Below are 23,208 nucleotides of genomic sequence, written 5' to 3' on the forward strand. Positions count from 1 at the left end.
TAAGGAGTTCAATGGGTGCCAAATAAATGGTCGCTTGTAAAGGGGGATGATGAGAGTCAATGGATACTATTGATTCACGCGATTCGCTGACATTACTATTATTTATGTTTGATATGACAAGGTCAAGAATTCTGTCATTTATATTTTTAACATGATTTAATTGTTTAAGGTTGAGAAAGTTGATGATATCAATGATTAATTGGGCTTTAGCAGAAATGGGATTTGAAGACTCGGTGGGTTGTACCCAGTTTACATTTGGGAGATTAAAATCCCCAAAAATTATTAATTTTGCATCAGGATATTTCAATTTCAAAGATTCAATTTCATCACAATGTTTACAATACACATCAGCACTAACTTGGGGGGGGATATACACACACACAATTATTATTTTTGTTGCTTTGAGTTTCACTAATATAGCTATTTGTTCAATGTTTTTATTTTTTAGTTTTAATAGTTTTGAATGGAACATCTTTCTGATCGATATTAAAACCCCGCCGCCAATAATATTTTCACGATCCAGCCGGTAAACATCGTAGTTGGTGAAGCCTAATTCAGGGGAAGATATATTTTCATGAAGCCAGGTTTCTGTTAGGCAGTACACATCGTTATTTATCGTTGGAATATTACACCTTAGGGTGTTGAGCTTGGTACGCAAACCTCTAACATTTTGGTAGTAAAATGTTAGTTTCGTGGGGAGTTTTTTGTATTTACAATAACAGGTTTATTGTTCTTATATTTGATTGTGAGACCTATTTCACCGTCTCGGGTTCTTTGGTCTAGGGTTAATCGTAAATTGGCGAGATAATTTCTTTGGGCTGGAGTTTGGTCGGAATAAATTTTAATGCCAGGGTACTCTGTTATGCTATTTTTTTTTCGCAAAATATCAATGGCTTGGGTGGGATTGTCAAGCATCACTTTTAGAGGTCTGGGTTTGTCCGTTTTTTTTATCCCCAGACGAAAGGTTGTGATGTTGGCCTTGGTGATGGTTGAGTTTATGGCCGTTAGTGTATTTGATATTTTTGTCGTGTCATCTGTAATTTTGTCAATTTGAGAGCAGGCCAAGCTTTCAGGAAAGTTGAAAATAATAATGTTTTTCGAACGTTTTTTCCTCTCCTCGAGCTCGTCAGCAGCTTCGCACATTGTTAAATTTGGTAAATATGAAGATTCATGTTGTGAGGTTGATTCTATCAATTTTGAGGAGACCATGTGTTCATATGACTTAACCTGTCCCTCGAGGATTCCAACTTTGACACCAACATCCAGCATGGTGCCAGAGAGGTTGGAAAGTTTGTTTAGTAATTTAGTCATCTGATCTTTAGTTAGTTTAAGTGCCGGATCAGTAATATTACTATATAAAGCACTAATTTCCACCTTAGCCTTGTTGATATATGATAGTGCATCAGTGGTACTCATCTTGCAATTGGATTTTGTATATTAATAATTTATATAAGATGCAGTGACAACCCTGTTCATGCGTTGTCTATGGCGAGAAGTGGGTGGGCGTTTCACTTGTACTCTTCGAAACTTTGATTGTATTAGTATTCTTCCTTCTAATCGGCTTTGTATGTGTGTGTCTAATGGAATCCAGTGACAGTTGAAATTTTAATTAATAATAAAGAATTACCGGTTAGGCAGCTGCAACTGTTGGTACACAATGTTAATTTTTGATTATGGTAAAGTACTCGTGGGTGAAAAACACTACTTTAAGCTCTTAATTTTAATATAATTATTAATTTGTGTGGAGCAAAAATTTACGTGTTGACTGTGACACTTAGTATTGTTACATATTGTCATACCAAGCATATCAATGGAAGGCCTGTTCGGAAGATTGCTTCCGTTGAAGGAGACTAGATTATCATTTGGATCCCTTTTAGACGTAATCAGACAGGATTGGGTCTTTGAAACATTAAATTCGACGAGATTATTTTTACCCCAGGAGGAAATACTCTCGAGATAACCGTCCATTCTCTGCTTCAAAGCCCTCCGAGCCGTTGGAGTTTATGCGCCCTTTGGGGGCTTGTCAAACAAAAAGCTATCATGAACTGTACTGTCATCCGCGTAACAATAAATCGGTGCACATGTCAAAAGGTCATTGATGTGCAACAAAAACAAAGTCGGAGACAGAACCGATCCCTGAGGGACGCCAGCATTTATGGAGTGCGAGGAAGAGGTGAAACCATCAGCAACCGCCTGAATCGACCTATCCCTTAAAAAGTCAGCAATCCACGTACACAGGGATGCGGGAAGTCCGTAAGAATGCAATTTGTTGACAAGTCCTCGGTGCCAGACCCGGTCAAAGGCCTTTGATATGTCTAGTGCGACCGTTTGGGTCTCACCGTGACGTTCCAGGCACCGCCCCCAAACATGCGTCTCATACGCGAGAAGATCACCGCACGAGCGGTTCTGCCGGAATCCGGATTGACGGTCGTTGATAATTTTGTTCTTCTCGAGGTATGTGAGCAGTTTGTTGTTGATCACACGTTCCATCACTTTGGACAGAACTGATGTGATCGCTATGGGGCGGTAGTTGGCCGGGTTGGAGCGGTCACCTTTCTTGGGAATAGGGTGAATGACCGCTTTTTTCCAACCAGAGGGCACAGTGCCACACTTCAGGGACATTTTGAAGAGCTTTGTCAAAACTTTTTTTTTTATATTTACGCAGCACACCTCTACAATACCTGAAATATTTCCGCAGATCTCTGAAATATTTCCGCAGCACACCTCTGCAATACCAGGGCAGGTATTCCATCAGGTCCACTAGCTTTGTTAAAATCGAGCCCCCGTATGACGTGGAGTACATCCCGATGCCGGATCCTCAGCTTTTTCATATAGAAGCCGCAGTGAGGAACCGACGCGACGGCGGAAAAGCACCCCCGTCGTCGAGGGTCGAGTTTTCGCAAACATTTTCCCTAATAGGTTAGTCTTTTCGGTGGCGGTGTTTGCTAGTGAGCCGTCAGGTCTGGTAAGAGGTGGCAAACTGGGTTTGCAAAAATTTCGACCTATTGAACCCGCAAGCGACCAGAATGCTCTGCTGCCATGCGGGCAGGCAGCCAGCTTTTTGCTGATCTGCAGGTCGTGTTCGAATTTTGACATATTAATGATTCTCTTGCATTCCTTTGCCAATTTGTTGTATGCTGATCTGCTTTCGGGCGTTCGAGATGTGTTGTAGGCTCGGTAAGCCGCGTTTTTTCGTCGAACTGCTTCGGAGCATTGTCGACTGAACCACGGCTTTGAGCCCACACCAGTTTCTTTAGTAGTCGATTGTATGAAGCCATCCATCGCCGATTTGATGACTTCACCAATCTCCTGGGCACATCTTGAAGGGTCCGAAGTCCGAAAACAAACAGCTGACCACGGAAAAGCGTTGAAATGGGCCCGCATACCGAACCAATCTGCTGACCTATAGTGCCACACATATATATAATATAATAAAAAATGAGAAAAAAATCAAAAAGTTTAACCTTTTGATAAGAATTACGAACCGATGAATTATTCATTTTGGGTATATTTAGGATGGTGACTGGATAAATCATCAAAATGATAATTCATCACATCTTTAAAAAGTTTTATAAAGTCATGGAAAGTGATGAAACAAAAACTTTATTAACTGGGTTAAGTAGGTTAGGTTAGGTTAGGTTAAAAAAAATTATCGTTTTTAATGACTTTATATCACTTTTTAAAAGTGTGTTACATTGTCACTGTGTTGAGTTAGCATGGAACCGTTTAGGATATTATTAGTGGCATCTAGTATAAATATTTGACACAAACTAGAAAGAATTATTATTTTTTATTCCAATGTAATAAAAAATACGTACGAGTATTTCCGCATGGTAATAAAAAATAAAAAAATATTTTTACAAAATTTGGATGCCGGTCATATAATATAAAGCTGGAAGTTGACCCTAAAACGCTAAATGAATAAATTTTGAAATAACACAAATTAATCAAATTAAATAATAATAAATATATGCGCACTCCTGGATATGCACCCGCGACCTTCGGCTTCCTAGTCGAGAGCCTTACCCCTCAAACAAGGAGGCCGTCAAAAAAACTGTATAAATATAATTCAAATCACTGGACGGATTCGAATTAAATTAATACAGTTTATTGAAATCATAAAAAACTAGTGCTTGATCTAAGAATTGTTTTTTTAACTAAAAATACTATTTTTTATGAACAATTAACTAGCGCCTTTTGAAAATTGAAAATCGGCGAGTAAAATTTCAGAAGCGACATTTTGTTAATTTTAAAAAATATTTTCAATCAGGCACTTGATCAACTTTTTTAAATTAAGGATTTGTTTTCGTTTGAGTGATTATGATGACACAACAAAGCCAACTTGTGGGACGGAGTACAACAAATATGGCGATAACTGGGTCTACTAAATTTTTTTTTTTTCTTTATTCATAAAAATATATTTGGATACAGGTTTTTTACATGCTTTTCGACTACCACACTAGACACATGTCCGTATTATGGTAGTCGAATGTAATATGCATTTATTGTGTTATAAAATATTACAGCCAAAACCTCCTAGATAACAAAGCCGGGAAACTCATTCAAATCAGCCTCTTAACTTGTATGGGATTGTACAAAAAAATCGTTTTTTTTTTTTTCAATTTATTCTTATTCATTAAAACATCTTATAATGGTTTAGTTGATTTAAAAAAATAAAAAAATACGTTTTTTGAAGGTTCTCACAAGTTAGGAGGCTGATTTGATCCAGTGCCAACCCCTTAATTATTATTAAGGCGAGGCAAATCAATCTTCTTCTTCAATGGCGCTACAGCCCATTTCGGGCCTTGGCCTCCTTTAACATGAGCCTCCACCGCCCTCTGTCCTCGGCCGTCGTCTTCCAATCTGCAACATGGAGTAGTCCTCTGGCATCTTTCCTGACATCGTCCTCCCATCTCAGCCTAGGTCTGCCCGCCTTTCGTTTGCCTCCCGGGTGTCCTGTTAGAACCTTCTTTGGTACACGTGTGCTTGGCATTCGGTGCACATGTCCGGCCCATCTTAGTCTTTGGAGCCGTAAATGAGTAGAGGCAAATCAATATATTATCCTATATGGTATTTCAATCCTTGGTACTAGTAATTTTATAGAAAATTCATTTAAAACGTAACGTGATGAGTATTAAGTGGTTTAGCTTTGTGGCCTTTTCATACAAACTTAAATTTGTATTTGAGGCTCAAATATCCAATTATTTATTGACTATGTGCTATTTATATATTTAAATTTTATATTATGATATTTAGGACATTAAATAATTCAAATTGATCATGGTTTTAGAGACAAAATTGGCATTATATAAAATAAAATAAAACATCGCAAAATCTATATATTTTAATTTATACACAGCTAATTTGTGTACCAATGTAAATCAGTCGTTTGTAATTTATATTTACGCTCATCAAAGTGCTTTTATTATTATCTTTAATATTTATTTTGTATTTCATTGAATGTTATTTTCTTCAGAGCAAAATCATTAACTCTTCATCACCAAAGTTGCCTCTAATATATGGAAAATTGCCATTCTTTAATGGAGTATATTTTATATTTTAAAATGCAAATAAATAAATAAGCACATATCCGTACTAGATATTTGCTAAACGTTAAATATTTGCTAAAAGTGTTAAAAAAGTTATATAAGATTATAAATAATAATATTTTTTTAAATGGTTGGGTATTTTGGTTTTTCATGAAAATGGTCATGCAGCCGTTCCTCTTAAGAAGACTTTAATTGAAAAAAACACTATGGAGAGTCCTGTCACCCATACGTGAACAGATATTTTTGTGCACAAAATACCAGCACCATAAAACGATCTCTTTGCTTCTACAGTAGTTGGTGATTCTGTCACCAAGAAGAAGTGCGGTAACTCTGGTAACTGAAGGTATCTTCCTCTCGTACCTCCGTTCTCAAAAAGCGACATGTCTTTTCCAATTCTTGAAGTTTCCTAGCTTGAGATGCAGCTCTAACATCAAATTCAGCTATTCTTTTACTATCAAAGATTGGCCACCGCTTATCTATATAAATAGTTTTTTTTTCAATTCCACAAGTCCCGCTATTGAAAACCCCGCAAATCCGTGGGATTACTGGATGCGGGATTGTGGGAATGCGGGATTGCGAGATTATCAATGTAAATTCGTTATTTACCTATTTACAAACATGTGTTATTTACATTTATAGTGATTTACTCTTTCTTCTTAATACTGCTTATGTTTTACGCATGCCTAGTTTATCAATACCTAATACTGTTGTTTAAAACTATTCTTTGATATATTATTATTATGAGATTTAGATTTAGATTATGTAAATTTTAAGTTCCTACGATCCTCCTGTTTTCTTTTTTTTTAACTATATATGAATGTAACTATATATGGAATGCTCCATATATTTGTATAAATGTATGTGTATGTGTAAACAAATATATGTAACCGCCTCAGAACAGAAACCTTCTAGTGAGGCGGGTTACTTTCACATTTGTTATATTAAACATGTAATTGCAATAAACGCCCGGGTTTCCGGCAATTAAAGAAGAAAAAAAAAATAACAGTTATTTGCAAATATGATTGAAGATTTCACGGCCAAAAGTATTTTTTAAATTTGTTTTTGGGGTGTTATGCTGTGTTATGTCTGGATGATGGACACTGTAACGTTGTCCGAAACGTTGGCTAAAGACGGAGTTAGCGCAACCCGGCATAAAACCCCAAAAACAAATAAGAAAAAAAGTTATTTATCAAACCCTCAAATCCGCGGGATTGCAGGATGCGGTTTTGAGGGATTGCGGGATTGCGGGATTAAGAGATTGCGGGAATGAAAACCCTTGTTGGGACTATTATGCGGTACCCATTCACATGAACAAGCTACACCGGATCAATTGAGTAAAAAGTGGGGAGGAAAAGAGATTGAAGATAATTACACTTGCTTGCTTTGTGCTATCGTTCGGAGATGGAAACATTTCATTTAAAGAAGGATTGAAATTAATCATAATGAACACATAAATCAACTTTTTATTTCAAATAAATCATTTTTAAAACATGTTTTTTTAACACAATCCATTCTTGATTTTTTGGTAATCTGAAAACAAAGACAAAAAATTTTGTTAAAAAAGTTGATAACTTTGGTCTAGAAAACAGTGGAAAGTATTATTCGTTATTATTGTCCTCAATGATTGAATAATACAATTGAATAAAACATCCTAACTTGTAAAATTGCCAACAGATGTCACACATTAAAACAAATATGGCTTTATTTACCCAAGGCACTGTCTAGATTGCATTTAGTTAGGGTAGAATCTTGCAATTATACATAAAGATAGCAGCTAAAAACTTGCAATTAGAAAATAAACATTGTGTTGGTAGCTCTCAGTCGAATTATAATACTGTTGAATTAGCTCAGTGGTCAGAGCACTTCCCCGGCAATCATGGGATCCTGGGTTCAATTCCAAGATGCGTCTGAATATTTTCTTGTCTTTTTTGTTTCATATCTTTTGTTTTAGAATCGTTATTATCGTCTTCAACACCGATTTAAAGCAGAACTACGACCAAACTGCACGGACTATCAAAACGGAATCGCTCCGAAAAAGATATCTATTGCACAAAAAGCAATCCGATTATATGATATTTTCAGCGAGTAGATCCGAGCTAAAATCTGAAATAAATTTTGCTAAAAACAATACATGAAAAATGTTCAGAATGGGATCAAAGACGACATAAAGTTTTTCTGGAACTACATTAGGTCACAAAAAGTTAACCCAACCTCACCAACATGCTTGATTGAGGAAGGCGTAACTTTTACTAACCCCGACATAATTGTAAATAAGTTTGCTGACTATTTTCATTCCGTCTATAGTCAAGTAACCCCGAAACTTGAAACCAATTTCCCAACAGCATCACCTTGGAACGTTGGAGATATCTCACTCGGATTGACCAACATCCAGGAAATAGAAACTTGTATCCGGAATCTCCGACCTGATAAGGCTACTGGTCCGGACGGTATTCCTCCTTCAATAATTATAAAAATCTCTCCAAATATCTGTGTACCCCTTGCGTACATATTTGATCTCTGCATCATGTCTTCCACAATTCCACAGTGTTGGAAACTAACGAGGGTCAGCCCCATTCACAAAGCTGATGAAAAGATTGACGTCAGAAATTATAGACCAGTTGCAGTACTGTCAACAATTCCAAAAATGTTTGAAATGATTATCTGTGATGCATAAAATAGGTTTTAATCAACCCTTACTGACATTTTTGCGTCATATTTAAAAGATAGAAGTCAGTATGTAAATATAAATGGATACGACTCCTATAAGTTCGCAGCTCTGTCAGGAATTCCTCAAGGATCGAATCTCGGTCCCATGTTATTCCTTATTCTGATAGATGACATTCAGGATTGCATACGTCACAGCTCATGCCTACTATTATGATTATTCGAAACTGCAGACCGACCTCGATTCAATCATGATATGGTCGGTAGAAAATAAACTTAACTTCAATATTAAAAAATGCGTTGTTATGACTTATAGTCGTTCACAAAATCCGCTATTCTGCCAGTATAGAATGAATGGTGAAATACTTACACGCGTAAACATCATCAAGGACCTTGGGGTGATCTTTGATCCCAAGCTGACATTTTCAAACCACATAGTCCAGCTTACCTCGGCTTGCTCCAAAACTCTTGGTTTTGTAATTAGAACTTGCAAACAATTCAATAACATAGAAGCAATGACCGCCATGTTCAACGGAGTGGTCAGAAGCAAGCTGGAGTACGCCAGTACTGTCTGGATACTTTATCAACTAAAATACATAAATATGATTGAAAAAATTCAAAAAAAATTATATATCATACCTAAGGTATGTTTACATGCGATCATACGGAATATATCCGAAATTCATGCATCACGTGGAACTGCTAAAGGAGACAAATTACCAAAGCCTGGAGGCCAGGCGTAATGCCGGACTCATGGTATTTGAATTAAAGTTACTAAAAAACCTTATCGATTGTCCATAAATTCCTGTAATGCTGTGGCTTAGTCGTTCCTGATAAATACTGTCGAAATCGTAGCCACGACCTATTCTGCATACCGCAGGGTCGGACAGATGTCTTTGCCCAACATAGCATCACAAGAGGTATGACCTTGCTAAATGCCCTACCAGCGGATATAGATGTGTTTAATATCACTATACCATGTTTTAAAAAATATATGTACATGTATTGTTAGTTTTAATAAAATTGTACCATAATTGGATTAACCTGTCTGTCGTACAATAAAAAAAAAAAATAAAATAAAAAACGACAATGAATTTATGTATTGTTGTAAAGTTTAATTTTAGTTTTTCGTTTATATGTTTAATAATATTGTTATATTTATTTTATTTTTGGGATATTATGCCGTGTTTCACTATCCCCTTCTTAAGCGAACGGTTCTTTAATTTATGTTTATTTTTTATTAACATTAAAAACATAATTCCATTCTGTAGCGGTTCGCACCAATGGACCATTTTTAATGTGTCTAGCTGTCCACTGAATCTTTATAAGTAAGGAAATTACTAAAAAAGAAGAGACAAAACAGAGCTAGACAATTATGTGACACTTACCCTCTCCCTTCCTACAGTTTTTCATTTTCCAATGGCAGTTGTTAATGAAATTCTTGAGGTTTCCATGGCTATTCCGGGCGCACACGGGATCAAACTTAAAGGGGCAGATCTTTGGACAGTTGGAAGATTGTTGGGCCAGAGCGGTGGCCATAACCAGGAACACTGTGAAATTACAATATTTATGATATTCAAAATTCCACAATAAAACAGCCAGGTATCAAACCCAAAGCCGAATATAAAGAGGATTTAGGGGGCTCAAACGGCCTCAGTATTTAGTTGAAAACATATAGAGTAGCGCTCATTGACTACATTCCTTAACAGTAAAATAATATTACTTATCCGACATATATAGCAACTGTTGATAGGTTCGAGTACTGGGTAGTAAATTCATAAACCAATCAATCAATCAATCATTACCAATCTTCATCAATCAATATAAATAAAAATTACGTTCGTTTGTTCAAAATATTAAATCTCCGGAAATACTTGACCGATTGCTTTGTAATTTTGACACAACGCAACGTTGCATTCAAATACGCGTGAGTTTTTTTGTAATTATATTATTTTTTCTCTATCTGCACAGAAAAATCGAGTCGCAAACGCGTGGCGGAAATTGTAAATCGAGAATAAACGTTATCCTGTGGATAATCTATGAAGAGGATGGTGAATTAACTAACTTACTAAATTACAGAAAAGTCAACAAGTAAATAATTTTAAAAACATGTCAATTTACATTATTTAGAAGACAATCTGTTAAAATGTATAATATTATATTTACCAAATGCGAAGAAGACGAAGAATTTCATCTTGGAAAGAGAGCAGACAGTGTATGGATCACAAACAGAAAAAAGGGATTATTTAAAATTAATACACAAAACAGTTGCTTTATATGGGGATTTTGTTATCTGAGGTCAATGTACCAAAACATATGTACACGTGTTTGGCTATACAGGGTCGCTTCGGACTTATAAAATTCTCATAAAAATTATTTTAAAATCGATCTTTGAAAATGACAGCATCTTTAGTGACAATCCCCCGGGATTGCGTGATAGAATTAAGAAATCCCGCGGGATTGGGTGAAAGAATTACAAAATCCTGCGGGATTTTGCGGGATCTAAGGGGTTTTTACCAAGCGGTATAAAATTGAATTGATGTCAACATTTCATAGACATTTTTTTTGTTTCAATCTTTGGTAGGATTGGGCGGGGCTAGTTGAACCAAGGGGCTTGTTGGGCAACGCCAATATCTTCGGAGCCGAAAGACTTACGAAGAATGCTGAACATGTTCTAGCAAGCTACAAGTGTGGGGACCGCGCCACCAAGCATTCAGTAGGCACATGGCATCCATAACGTGTGCACGGGGATTTTGTGTGATTTTTGCTCCAAAAGTGAAAAAAGACGATCGAATGATTTTGTGAAAATAGGTACCAAGGAAAAAGGTACCAAGTCAAGGTAAGTCAATTGGAAATTGGTGTTTACTTAACTTTATCTTGTCAATTGTGAAATTGTAAAACATTTAGTGGTATATGAGTTATCCGATGAAATTTTTAATAAAACATGGGTGGGGCTAATTGAACCATTTGGTTCAACTTGCCCCATTCAGATTCCTCACTGTAATTTTATACGTAGTGCATTCATTTCATCGTTAACACATCAATAATACCGATTTTTTTTAACTTACTTGATGCGTACAAGGTATACCGACAACAGGCAAAGATAATGTTTCTCCCAATATCAACAACAATACTGTAGCATCTACATCTAGAAGTGGCCTTTACTTTTCACCCGAGACCGTTAGACCATTTCCAAAGGCAGGGCCTAGAAAACAGCTGCAAACAGCGAGGAAGAAAAGAAGAGCAGCTATTTTAACAGACACTCCTGAAAAGGATTCTATTGCCCAAGAGCAATCTAAGAAGCAAAAGACAGGAACAGATAAAGCAAAAAAAGAAGGCAAGAAAAAAAGTCTTTTCGTTGTCAGACTCATCATTCGACAATTGTGAAGAATATGCTTGCCTAATTTGTGATGAGATTTATTCAGAGAGCTTTCTAAAGTAGTATATTCCATTGTATATTTGCCGATTTTATCGATTAAATAATTCTAAGAAAACTTACCTGTTTTATTATACTTGGTTTTTTAGATAAACTAATCGTTCTATTACCTAATTCTGTATTCTTTCAATAAATTCACTTTAATATCTTAATTTGTTTTATACCATGAGTGTGAATGATAATAAATATTTGACACTATATTGTTCAACAAGCCCCGTGGGGTAGTTCAACTAACCCAACCTATGAGGCAAGTTGAACCATTTCTCCTTCTGCGTGAAAATTAAAATATCTTGCATAAGGTCAACGTATCATATCATTTCATGAATAACATTATAAAGCCAGATAATGAAGCTATCTTAATAAATTGAAAAAACAAAAATATCTATGAGAGTTTCGAGTCTGGGGTCAAATTAGCAAAATCATGTTCAACTAGCCCCGCCCTACCCTATTAGTAATATTAATTGAAAGGGTACCGAATATAATAAGTATTTTTAAAAAGATCGTAAAAAATATAAAAACATTACCGTCACTGGCGGGACTCTATCTGAGATCATTTAAGATCAATCATCTTTGTAACTAGTAACTATCTAACTAACTAATTAACCATCACGCCTGTTCCCGCAGATGTAGGCAGAGAGGACGATTTCATAAATACATAAATATGGAAACGTAAAGTGATGCGTATTTTATGAAGAAACTTATTAATAAAGTTCTGTTAAAAAGGTTATACTGTCTTGATTCTTTTTTCATGTTCTGTTTTGCATTCTTTAGAACATAATCGTAAAATAGGAATGCTGTGCTTGTTCTACAAGTACTTCAACGGGAGATATTCTGAATAATAAGATGAATTGATCCCTTCCGCATACAGCCGGAAAACAAACGGAAAGCGTGTCCAACAATTTGTATAGAGTTGATATTAGCTCGGCTGTGGAACGAATGTTTCCCCCCATAAAATGGGTTTCTTTAAGAGGTAGAGGTACGCAGTCCGGACCTGACCTACTGTTGTTGTTGGTGGATGATTTGTGCATAGCATTTATTTATAATTTCAATAAATTAAAACGCTGAGTTATAAATAATATTGGTTCACTTTGTAAAAACATGTTGCAGTAACGATAAAATCATCTCAAAGTTGTTTTGCAAAATGACAAAAATGTCTTTTTGTATTATTTTAGCATCCTTGAATGTTTAAAAAAAGAGGACGCGAAGAAATTATAAATGGAGATCTCAAAATTAATAAATGATGTCGATACTAAAGAATTATCAAAAAACACCAAGGAATATTTAATGATTATGGTAAAGAAGATTTCACTTGTGACATCATCGAAAAAAATGAAGAAATTAAAATTATGTTGGAAAATAAAGAACATAAACCTGTCTTCAACGTCAACAAAATAATTAAAAATAAATTTAATGAAACATCTGTAGCGTAAATTATAGGGAGTTTACATCTCCCGAAAATAACTACAACATTATTTTTACCCACATTCATATGAGGCTGGTATCATTGCAAACCTGCACGCGGTACCACGCGCTGCCAATAATATTATTCTGTCTCCAGCAGTCTAGCCGTCGGGTTAGCCCTAAACCTCCTCTAGCGTACGCGATCTCTTTGTTTATAAAATTATAATTATAAGTGAGTTTTGTTAAAATAAAAAAAAACTAAATTGGAATTATCAAAATTCTCATTTTTTCACACTGTGAGTAATCACGCAACCTTGGATAACCAACAAACCCCAAATAACCCAACAAACCATTTAAACTGGCGATGATAAGAAATCCTCCAAACATCTAATTATGTGGTCGAAGTAAATAGTGAAACCCGGAGAATACCCGTAAACAAAGAAAAAATTAAATCGAATACCAAAGAATGTTTGTTGAAGACGCAAATCCAGTTATGCAATGTTACCACTGTCTACGCTTCGGACATGGTACTGCAAGATGTCTGCAGAGTGAGAAGGACGAAAAGCCTGTTTGCAGTTACTGCAGTCTTGATCACACATACAGCGAATGCGGGAATAAGACCAAACAACCAAATTGCAAAAATTGTTGTATTCAAAATGAAAAATATTAAATAACATTTCCAGTTAATCATAGGGCAAATGAGAAAAACTACTGTGAGGTATATTAAAAAATGCTCGCAATTTCTGATCAAAATATTGAATATTAATTTTTAAATATCAAAAAATGCTACAATATATTTTAAATAAGAATCCGTTGTTTTATTTTAGTATTTTAATAACTAACATTAATGAAAATAATCAATTTAATATACATGTGTATGTGATATGTAAACACACACTATACTGTTGGCAGCAAATGAATGTAAGTTTATTAATGTATAAATCAAAGTGTGTAACCAAAACTAATTTTAACTATTTATTTATACATTTTCGGAAAATTGACAGCTTACATTTAATCAGTTTGTACATAAGTATTACATAGTAAAATAAAACCAATTATGGATTTCCTCCTTGTGACTTTAACTGAGACAGCATAATATAGAATAAGTTATTTTAATTTGTGAGAAAGGAATATGAATTGAAAAATTTGTTCAAAATAAAAGATTATATAAAACGAAAAATTTTCAAAACAATACATTTATAGCCATGAAGAGAGGTTGTAGATATAAATCAAATCATAATAGAGACATAAACAATAGAGGCATAAACATTATTCACAAACCATCAGAGAAATATTCTTTTATGGACCTCTTGTATTTGGTAAGTTGGCAACCGAAAATATCAACCTTGGATAAAACGCTATTGTAATTATTTCATAGTCTGTTCAAGCAAGAATTTCGTGTTGTAATGAAAGTTTCATATATTTTGGTGACTTAAATAGAAATGATTCAGTCATTCTTCAGGAGTCAAAAGTAATTGATGTACGGGGCGTTGAAGATATTTGGAGAGCTACCAGAAGAAAAAAAAAAGAAAACATTAAAACATTTAAAATTAAATTACGAAAATATGTGATTGATTAATTTAAAATGTGTTACTATAATTATATGTATATAAGGATTGTATTAGGACATAGATAACTATGTACCTACTTAAAATACCGCAATAAACCATAAACAATAAACATAATAACTTATGAAAATATCCTTGCAAATAATTATTTAATAAAACTTATAGATGACGTAACAAGAGAAGTTATAGTTCAACAGAAAATAAACAGCTCGTATATCGATAATTTTTTTGTAAGGTTTAGCGGAAGACAAACCGCTGGAACTTTTGCAGGTATGAGTTCAATCTTCTAATGCTTATGTGATTATAACATTGCAGATCCCATACTACGGCTATAAATGTTCAGTTAGATTCTATAGAACAAGTAAACTTGACATATCGACAATAATATCCAAAATTATGATTGGAAATCACTTCTAGAAGAAAATGACTGTTCTACTATTTACTCAAAATTTCAGAATTATTTTGATGACTTGGTATAAAAATAGCATAATTGTGATAAGTAAAAAAACCCGGCCTTATGCGAAAAACGATTGGATATCTTCTGATATTTTATGTAAAATTAAAAAAAAAAGATAACTTGTAAAAAATTTGGAAAAATGCTCCAACAAACAAATATTACGAGAAAGAATGTAAATGTATTAAATAAATTATTAGTTACCTATATTAAAATTTTCTTACTTTAATGATAAATTCAAAAACTATTTTCAAGATTAAAAAAAAATGGGAGGAGTGTAATAAAATTTTAGGAACTAAATGACTGTGATGAAAATGATTCTAAATATCTGATGAAAGATCGAACAAAAGAAAGTTTAACTAATGATCTTGTTGATTATTTCTCTGGAAGTGTTTACAATATAATAAATAAGTGCAACCATAAGACAATTTATTGAATTTGAACCAGAAAAGATGCCTCAAAGCACCGAAGGCAACAGCGGCGGATATAGAAAAAATTGTTAGACAAATGAAGAGTTCTTCTCCAGGAATTGATAATATCAGGATGAAAGATATTTAAAAACATATTTTAGTCTTAGGTCCAAATATAACCCATTTTATAAATAGAATCTTATTTCAAGCAAAAATTCCCGTTGACTTAAAATGTAGTATTATAAGACCTATATATGACACACTCTGTAATAATGAAAATAATGAGTGATTAAAAAAAAATATTAGGATCATTAATTATTATTATTAGGATCGAAACCAATCTCTGTCGAATTTTATAATGAGTTTTCACAGTTTTTGGAACTTTCAGTCGGACTCTCCGACGCACTCATTATTACAGGCGACATTAATATTCGTCTCGAGCGCGTGACATCACCAAACACTGTTAAATTCTTAGATCTGTTAGCCAGCTTTGGATGCCACCAATGGGTCGACGTCCCAACTCATGATGCTGGTGGTACATTAGATGTACTAATTTCAAAGAACAGTGATACACCGCTTTCAGCAGATATTCGTGATATAGGACTGTCAGACCATCCGCTCGTTTGCACTGATATTGATTTTAACCCGCCTAAAGTACCATATACAACAATTGTATCAATGGAATGGCGTAAATTTAGCTTTAGTGATTTTCTGGAAGAGTTACAGACCTACTCTCTTATGTACACCCAATGTTTGGGAAACAAAGACCCCTACCGAACTTGTCAAGACATACAATAAAACACTTTCATGTCTGTTAAATAAATATGCCCCGACATCATCAAAAACACGGAAAGTTCGAAAGTCTGACGGCTGGTTTGACGATGAATGTCGAAACCAGAAGAGACTTATGCGGAAATTAGAGAGGACCTATAGGAAAAACCCTTCTGTAACTACAAGAGACGAGTGGATCCTTGCTCAAAAACAGTATACGAGTAAAATAAATTCCAAAAGAAGTATTGGAAAGAAAAGATTATCTCTGAGCGAACCAACCCGCGACGTCTCTGGAACTCAATAAAGACTGTAATTTCCGAAGTCACTGTTCCAACGAAAATAGATATTACCCCGGAAGCCTTCTAAATTTTTTTTCGGGAAAAAAATTGAATCCATTCGTGCTTCCGCATATCACGCTCCTCCGCCCAATATTCACTGTAAATTCTAAAGGAATTTTGTCTCCCTTCAAACCCACAACGCTGGAAGAAGTAATAAAAATTATTTCAAGCTCGCCTAGTAAACAGTGCAGTCTTGATCCTTTACCGACATGGTTATTAAAACAATGTTCTAATGTTTTAGCTCCATTCCTAGTTCACGTTTTTAATAAATCACTGAGCACGGGTGACTTTCCTGAACCACTCAAGTCAGCTGTAGTTATACCAATACTGAAAAATTCACTACTAGACGCCGATAACTTTGGTAATTATCGAGCCGTTTCAAACATACATAAATAAACAATTAGATAATGTTAATTAAATGTTAATCTCAAGTGACCCACCAGGTAAGTATTGGACTGTATATTAAATCCATAAATAAATACTAAGTAATAACATAGATCACTGTAGAAATGTATTATATAGATACTAATCAATAAGCTTTCCAAAAAAAAGAGTACAGAATTATAAATAATGAATTAAACTGTAAAAAACATACATTAGTCTTATTTATAGATTACTCAAAAAGCCTTTGATACTACTGATCATGGTAAATTACTTAAAATACTAGAAATTATAGGAATAAGAGGAAAACTACTAAAACTTTTTGAATTTTACTTAAAGAACCGATGCATGAAATTAAAACTCTTAAACTCTTTAAGCAAAAAAAAAAGTTTTTTGCCGGCGTTCCTCAAGGTTCCATATTATGTCTAATTCTGTATATTATAAATGTATCTTTTATTAAATACATTTTTAGACATGTAAAGCACTTTATATATGCGGATGATATTGTTTTAGTGATTTCTTGCAGTGATTTGCAAACTTGTATAGACCTTTTACAAAAAGACTACATTGAACCCTTAAAATGGTTTCATGACTCTGGATTAATCATAAATGCCAAAAAAACTAAATCGTTACACATAAGATCCCCCAATGTTAAGGTATATATTACACCAGAAATAAAGACCCATACCTCGGATTGCTTACACGGTGGTATTCCTGCAATTTGTACATGTGAAAATATGGAACTAGTTAAAGAATATGTTTATTTGGTTCCATGATAAATCAACACATCGGCAATTCAACACACATTTAAAAAGTGATATAAAGTCATTAGAAAACATGATTTTTTTTAAACCTAACCTAACCTACATCACTTTCTATGACTTTATATAACTTTTTAAAGATGTGATGAATTATCATTTTGATGATTTATCCAGTCACCGTTTATTTAGGTGTCAATATTGATTGCTTTTTCAAGTGGGATATACAAATAAAAAAGTTTGTGCACGACGAAGATCTATTGTAAGCAGATTGTATAAACTAAAAAAAATTGTTCCAATCTACACACTTCGAATAATTCATTTATCTCTAACTGAATCTGTTATAAGGTATGGAATAACAGCTTGGGGATTTTCCTGTAAAACTAATATCGACCATATTCAATCCGTGCAAATTTCATTGGTTAATTATTATTAGCTAAAAAAAATTTAAAAAAAGAAAGGCGTAATATTCGATAATTCTATCAGAGAGTCAAAATTCTTTCAGTGAGAGAAATTCTGTGGTACAAAATTATATTTCAGCACATAAATAACCCCTTATACATAAACAGGCTAGAACACAATCATAATAATCGTTTTAACTTTAATGAAGGACTTATTGTACCTAAGCATACAAATAAATATGGACAAAGAACGTTAAACTATATGATTCCCATTTTTTTTTAATAATTTTTTTTTTTTTTTTTTCAACTTTATTTATTTTCATTTCTTTACACATATTATACATATTAATAGATAGTAAAAAATAACATAATATATAATACCAAATAGTTTACAAAAGAAATGAAAACCCACTAAGGCACTGACTGCCTGAGTGTGGGTAATATAAAACGATTACTATATTTCAAGTACCTAAAGTATAATATACATTAATAGAAAAAGTTTTTTTTTTGTTTATAGTTATTATAAAAACTAAAGAGAAAAACATTGTGTACAATAATTTATGAAGTTTCAGCAAGTGAGTTGTAGAAAGGATAAATAAATTTATAGTAAAAGCGTTTCAATATCTGCGTCAATCAGCCATAATTTTACCTCTTTAATATATTCTATCTTTTTATTTATCATTTGAGTTTGTAGTGGTAGAAGGTTAAATGTACGAGGACCAATGAAACTGCTATGCGTCTGCATTAATTTAGTATTGGTTTGGGGGGTGTAAAATATATTATTTGTTCTTTTGCTCATTCTGTTTTCATTTATTTTGAAATTGTTTTTGTTTTTAAATAGATATTTCATAGTTTGTAATATAAATAATTTACGAATGTTAAATAATTTAGATTCCTTGTATAATAGGTCGGTCGAAAATGTTTTATTTTTGTTATATATGACTTTAATTATGTGTTTTTGAATTATTTGTAGAGGCTTAATAAATGTATCAGGTGCACCACCCCATCCTAATATGCCATAAGTGATTGCAGATTGCACCAGGGAGAAGTAGATCATTTTCAATTTTTCAGCGTTTAATATTTCCTTGAGTCTATAAAATATGTAGGTTAGATATCTTAGTTTAGAAGTGGTATGATTAATATGAGATTTCCAATTAAGATTAATATCTATTGATACTCCTAAATATTTTATATTTTTGACATTAGCGAGTTCGTTGCACAGGAAGCACATTTCTTGATTGCAAGTTGTATTATGGATTCTAATTTTAAGGTTGTCTTTTGGTTTGTTTTTGATGTTTTTATAAAAAGGTAAGTAAAATGTTTTGCTGTAGTTTAAGACAAGTTTGTTGTATTTTAACCATTTTGAAACAAGTGAAATACATACAGTTGCATTCGAAAAAGTTTCTGTCAATTATTACCATCCACTATTATTGCCGTGTCATCGGCGTAAGAAACAATTTTACCAGGGATTACAAAATTACATAAATCATTTCTATAAATTAAGAATAAAATCGGGCCAAGAACAGTTCCCTGCGGAACTCCGTTTTTTATCTGTGTTTCTGAACTATAATTATTCCCAATTTTTGTTTTTTGTGTTCTGTCTTTAAGATAGTTTGATAGTAATTTTAGTGTGTGTTTTTTGAAGCCCAGTTGAGTTATTTTTTTAATGAGTAAATTATGATTAACGGTGTCGAAAGCTTTTCTTAAATCTAGGAATATGGCAAGACATTTCTTTTTTTTATCGATAGATGTATAAATATTTTTTGTCAATTCATATATGGCATCCTCAGTGCTTAGATCTTTACGAAAGCCGTATTGGTTTTTCGATAGAATTTTATATTTTTCTAAGTGTTCAATGATTCTAAATTTGATGCATTTTTCGAATATTTTTGAGAGGTTTGAAACAAGGGATATTGGTCTGTAATTGTCTAATTTATGCGTATCCCCAGATTTATGAATAGGTATTATAGTGGAGATTTTAAACTGTTCTGGAAAATGACCATCTTTGAGGCATATATTAAAGATATGTTGTAATGGCGTTAATACATGTTGTTTTATTTTTTTTAATGTATCACATGATAGGCCATCATTTCCCTTAGAGTTGGATGGTTTTAGGTTATCAATATATTTTTCAATTTCATTAAATGTAATAGGAGAAAAATATTCTATTGAGTTAATTGAATCGTTATTAGAGTCTAATTGAGGAGATGTCTCCATATAATCATGATTAACATTAATGCCGGAAGATTCAAGTACCTCGTCTACTATATTTGTAAAAAAGTTATTAAAACATTCTGCAATGGTCGATTTGTTAGTTATTATTTCATTATTTATTTTAACCTCATTTACAATATTTGAAGACATAATTTTTTTGTTGGCAATTTCATTTATAATATTCCAAGTTTTTTTAGTATTATTTTTAGCATTTTCAATTTGTTCGCAATAGTATTTCTTTTTGCAGTTTCGTATCAGTCTATTTAGTAAGTTTCAGTACATTAGATATTTTGTTTTCAGATAAGGCATTGTTCTGAGATTATTATTTTGGCAATCCATTTGATATTTTATCATTTCTCTATATAATTTATCCCTTTGTTTAATTGATATAATTAATCCAACTGTAATCCAAGGTTTAATTTTTTTATATTTTCTGTTAGTGACAACTATTTTACTTTCACTTTTTAGAATATAATCTCTAAGAGTATTATAGAAATTCTCTAATGCTAAATGTGAGTTTTCTATTGATATAACATTTTCCCAGTTTTCTGACTGAAGTAAAGAGTTTAAAGTTTTATAATCAATGTCTACTTTTTCTAGAGTTACAGAATTTTGGTTTAAAGGTGTATTTTTGAAATGGTGTCCATAAAAGGTCGGGTAATGATCTGTGATATTAGTTTCAAGAATTGAAGAGATAATATTGGTCGCCTTGTGCGACTTGACAAATATGTGGTCTAAACATGCAGAGTTACTTAAGGTTACTCTAGTTGGTGAGCTAATATATGACATATATCCAGAGCTTGATAAACAATCTAGATATTCATTTTGACAATTTACATTTATATTGTTATCATTAATATTTATATTAATGTCACCTGTCAAAATGGAAAAAGTAAAATTGTTTCTGTCAAGATTTCTAACAAAAGATTTTAATTCTTTTACAAATAAAAGATCATTTAATGATGGAGATCTGTATATGGCTAGTACATGATATTTATAGTTGTTTTGAAAAAAGGTTAATTTTATTGCATTGGCTGACTTAAATTCAATAAATTCAGTGGCAACATTTTTCAGAGTATTATGAAAGAAGACAGTGACTCCATCATGACCAGTATGCTTACAGGCAGAGGAAATTGTGGTATAATCTGATAAGTTATATGGAATAACATTTTTCATTTGCGTTTCAGTCAAAACAATTATGCTAGGAGAAAAATCTAAGTTATTAATAAGGATACAGAGCTCATCGAAGTGTTTCCGTAAACTTCTAATATTCATGTTTAAGATAGAGAAATTAACATTTTTAAAAAGTAGATTTAGTTCATATGGGTTGGTACATTTATAATTTTCATGTATGTGGTTTTCTTCAGCCATGTTAAAGGTTGATTGGTGTTTGCTATGTGGTGTTATTATTATTTATTCGGAGGGGATGTCTTCTGAGCTTCTTATTAGTATGATTGGAGATTTTTCATTTTTTCTCATCCAAATTTTTCCGTTCTTTGCCCAAATAAATTTATACCCAAGCCTTGACGATTTAGCTAGGTAAAGTAGGTGTTTATTGTGTTGGGTCAGTTGTTCGTTAATATATATTGTGCTGTTTTCTTCAAAATTTATGTTTTTTGCATTTAAAATACCATATATTTTTTTATGTGTTATGATTACGTCTTTACTATCTTTGTTTTGTAGAGAAACTACTATGGGAGGATTTTTGTTCGGGTTTTTATTTTTGATTCTGTAAATATTTGCCACTTTAATAGTTTCTATATCGCATTTGAGTGTTTCTAGTATTTTATTAAACACTTTTTTAATATTTTCATTTTCCTTAAAAGGAACACCCTGTATTTCGACGTTGTTTATTATTTCATTTTGCTCCATTTTATTGATTTGTAGTTTAATTTCTTTATTTTCTACCTGGAGTTGTTTAATCAATATTTCTTTATTTTTGTTTTTTTCTTCATATTCGTCTAGTTTCTCGCAACAAAATTCAACGGACTTCTTAAGTTCTTTTATTTGTTCATTAAAAGATTTCATAAGTTGACTGGTTAATTCATTAAATTTTTTTTCAATGCATTTGATCATTTTATTAGTCATTGTGTCTTCTTCTTCTGAGTCGCTAGATGGCGCCTTTTTTTTAGGTTTCTTTTGCTTATTCATTTTGAAGAAAGGTTCAATGATCGGATATTTTAAATTTAAAAATAAAAATGTACGAATTTATTTATAAAATAACTTTTTCTATGGGTTTCAGTAGGATTCGATCCGACTTCACCGGAATGTCTGCATAAACTCGTCCGGCTGTTTATACCACTGACCCACGAACGGCGCAAGGCGATGCGTGGATTTATCAGATTATAATAGGAACCGAGCAGCAAAGAAAATAAAAATAGTTGTTTATTGTTGTGTTCATTGATTGCTGTTAATTTTTTAATTTTTTTTTAGAGAGATGAGTCCTATTTCACTGATTCAAATACACTTCGTATGATAATTTAATTATTGTTAGCTAATTTTATATCAATAGAATTTGATGTATTTCGCTAGACAAATTTTAATCGTAGCTGGTAAAATACATTGAGCTGTCACTTTTTGATTGTTACTTCACTTTATCATTGGATCACAAATGTTTTTTAATGTTTCTCAGTACACAAGTCACTTTTGAGTTAAATTGAATTGAAATCCTTCACTGTAAACACTTCAAACACCGCAAAAACTTTTTACTTTCTATTTCATGGGTTAAAAATCATATATTTTTAAAGTTAGTTCGGAGCGATTAAGATGCGTATATACTGTGTAAGGTACTTTTGTAAATTATGAATATTACTTATAATATTACTATTTATTATTAATTATGAATTACTTTTGTAAATAAATT

At 32.8% G+C, this 23,208-nt stretch overlaps 1 protein-coding gene across 1 annotated transcript in view; it reads right to left on the minus strand.

The window, feature by feature from the left end:
- Window positions 1-23,208, minus strand: part of LOC149409681 (agrin-like) — a 100,355-nt gene that overhangs the window by 69,920 nt on the left and 7,227 nt on the right. Inside the window, exon 2 of the mRNA XM_089649471.1 lies at window positions 9,602-9,763. Coding sequence (XP_089505597.1) covers window positions 9,602-9,763 — 162 coding nt within the window. The remainder of the gene's footprint in view (window positions 1-9,601; window positions 9,764-23,208) is intronic.

This window comes from Hesperophylax consimilis, chromosome 30, assembly GCF_061612785.1.
Source record: "Hesperophylax consimilis isolate HC1 chromosome 30, BYU_Hcon_1.0, whole genome shotgun sequence".
NCBI classification, from domain to species: Eukaryota; Metazoa; Arthropoda; class Insecta; order Trichoptera; family Limnephilidae; genus Hesperophylax; species Hesperophylax consimilis.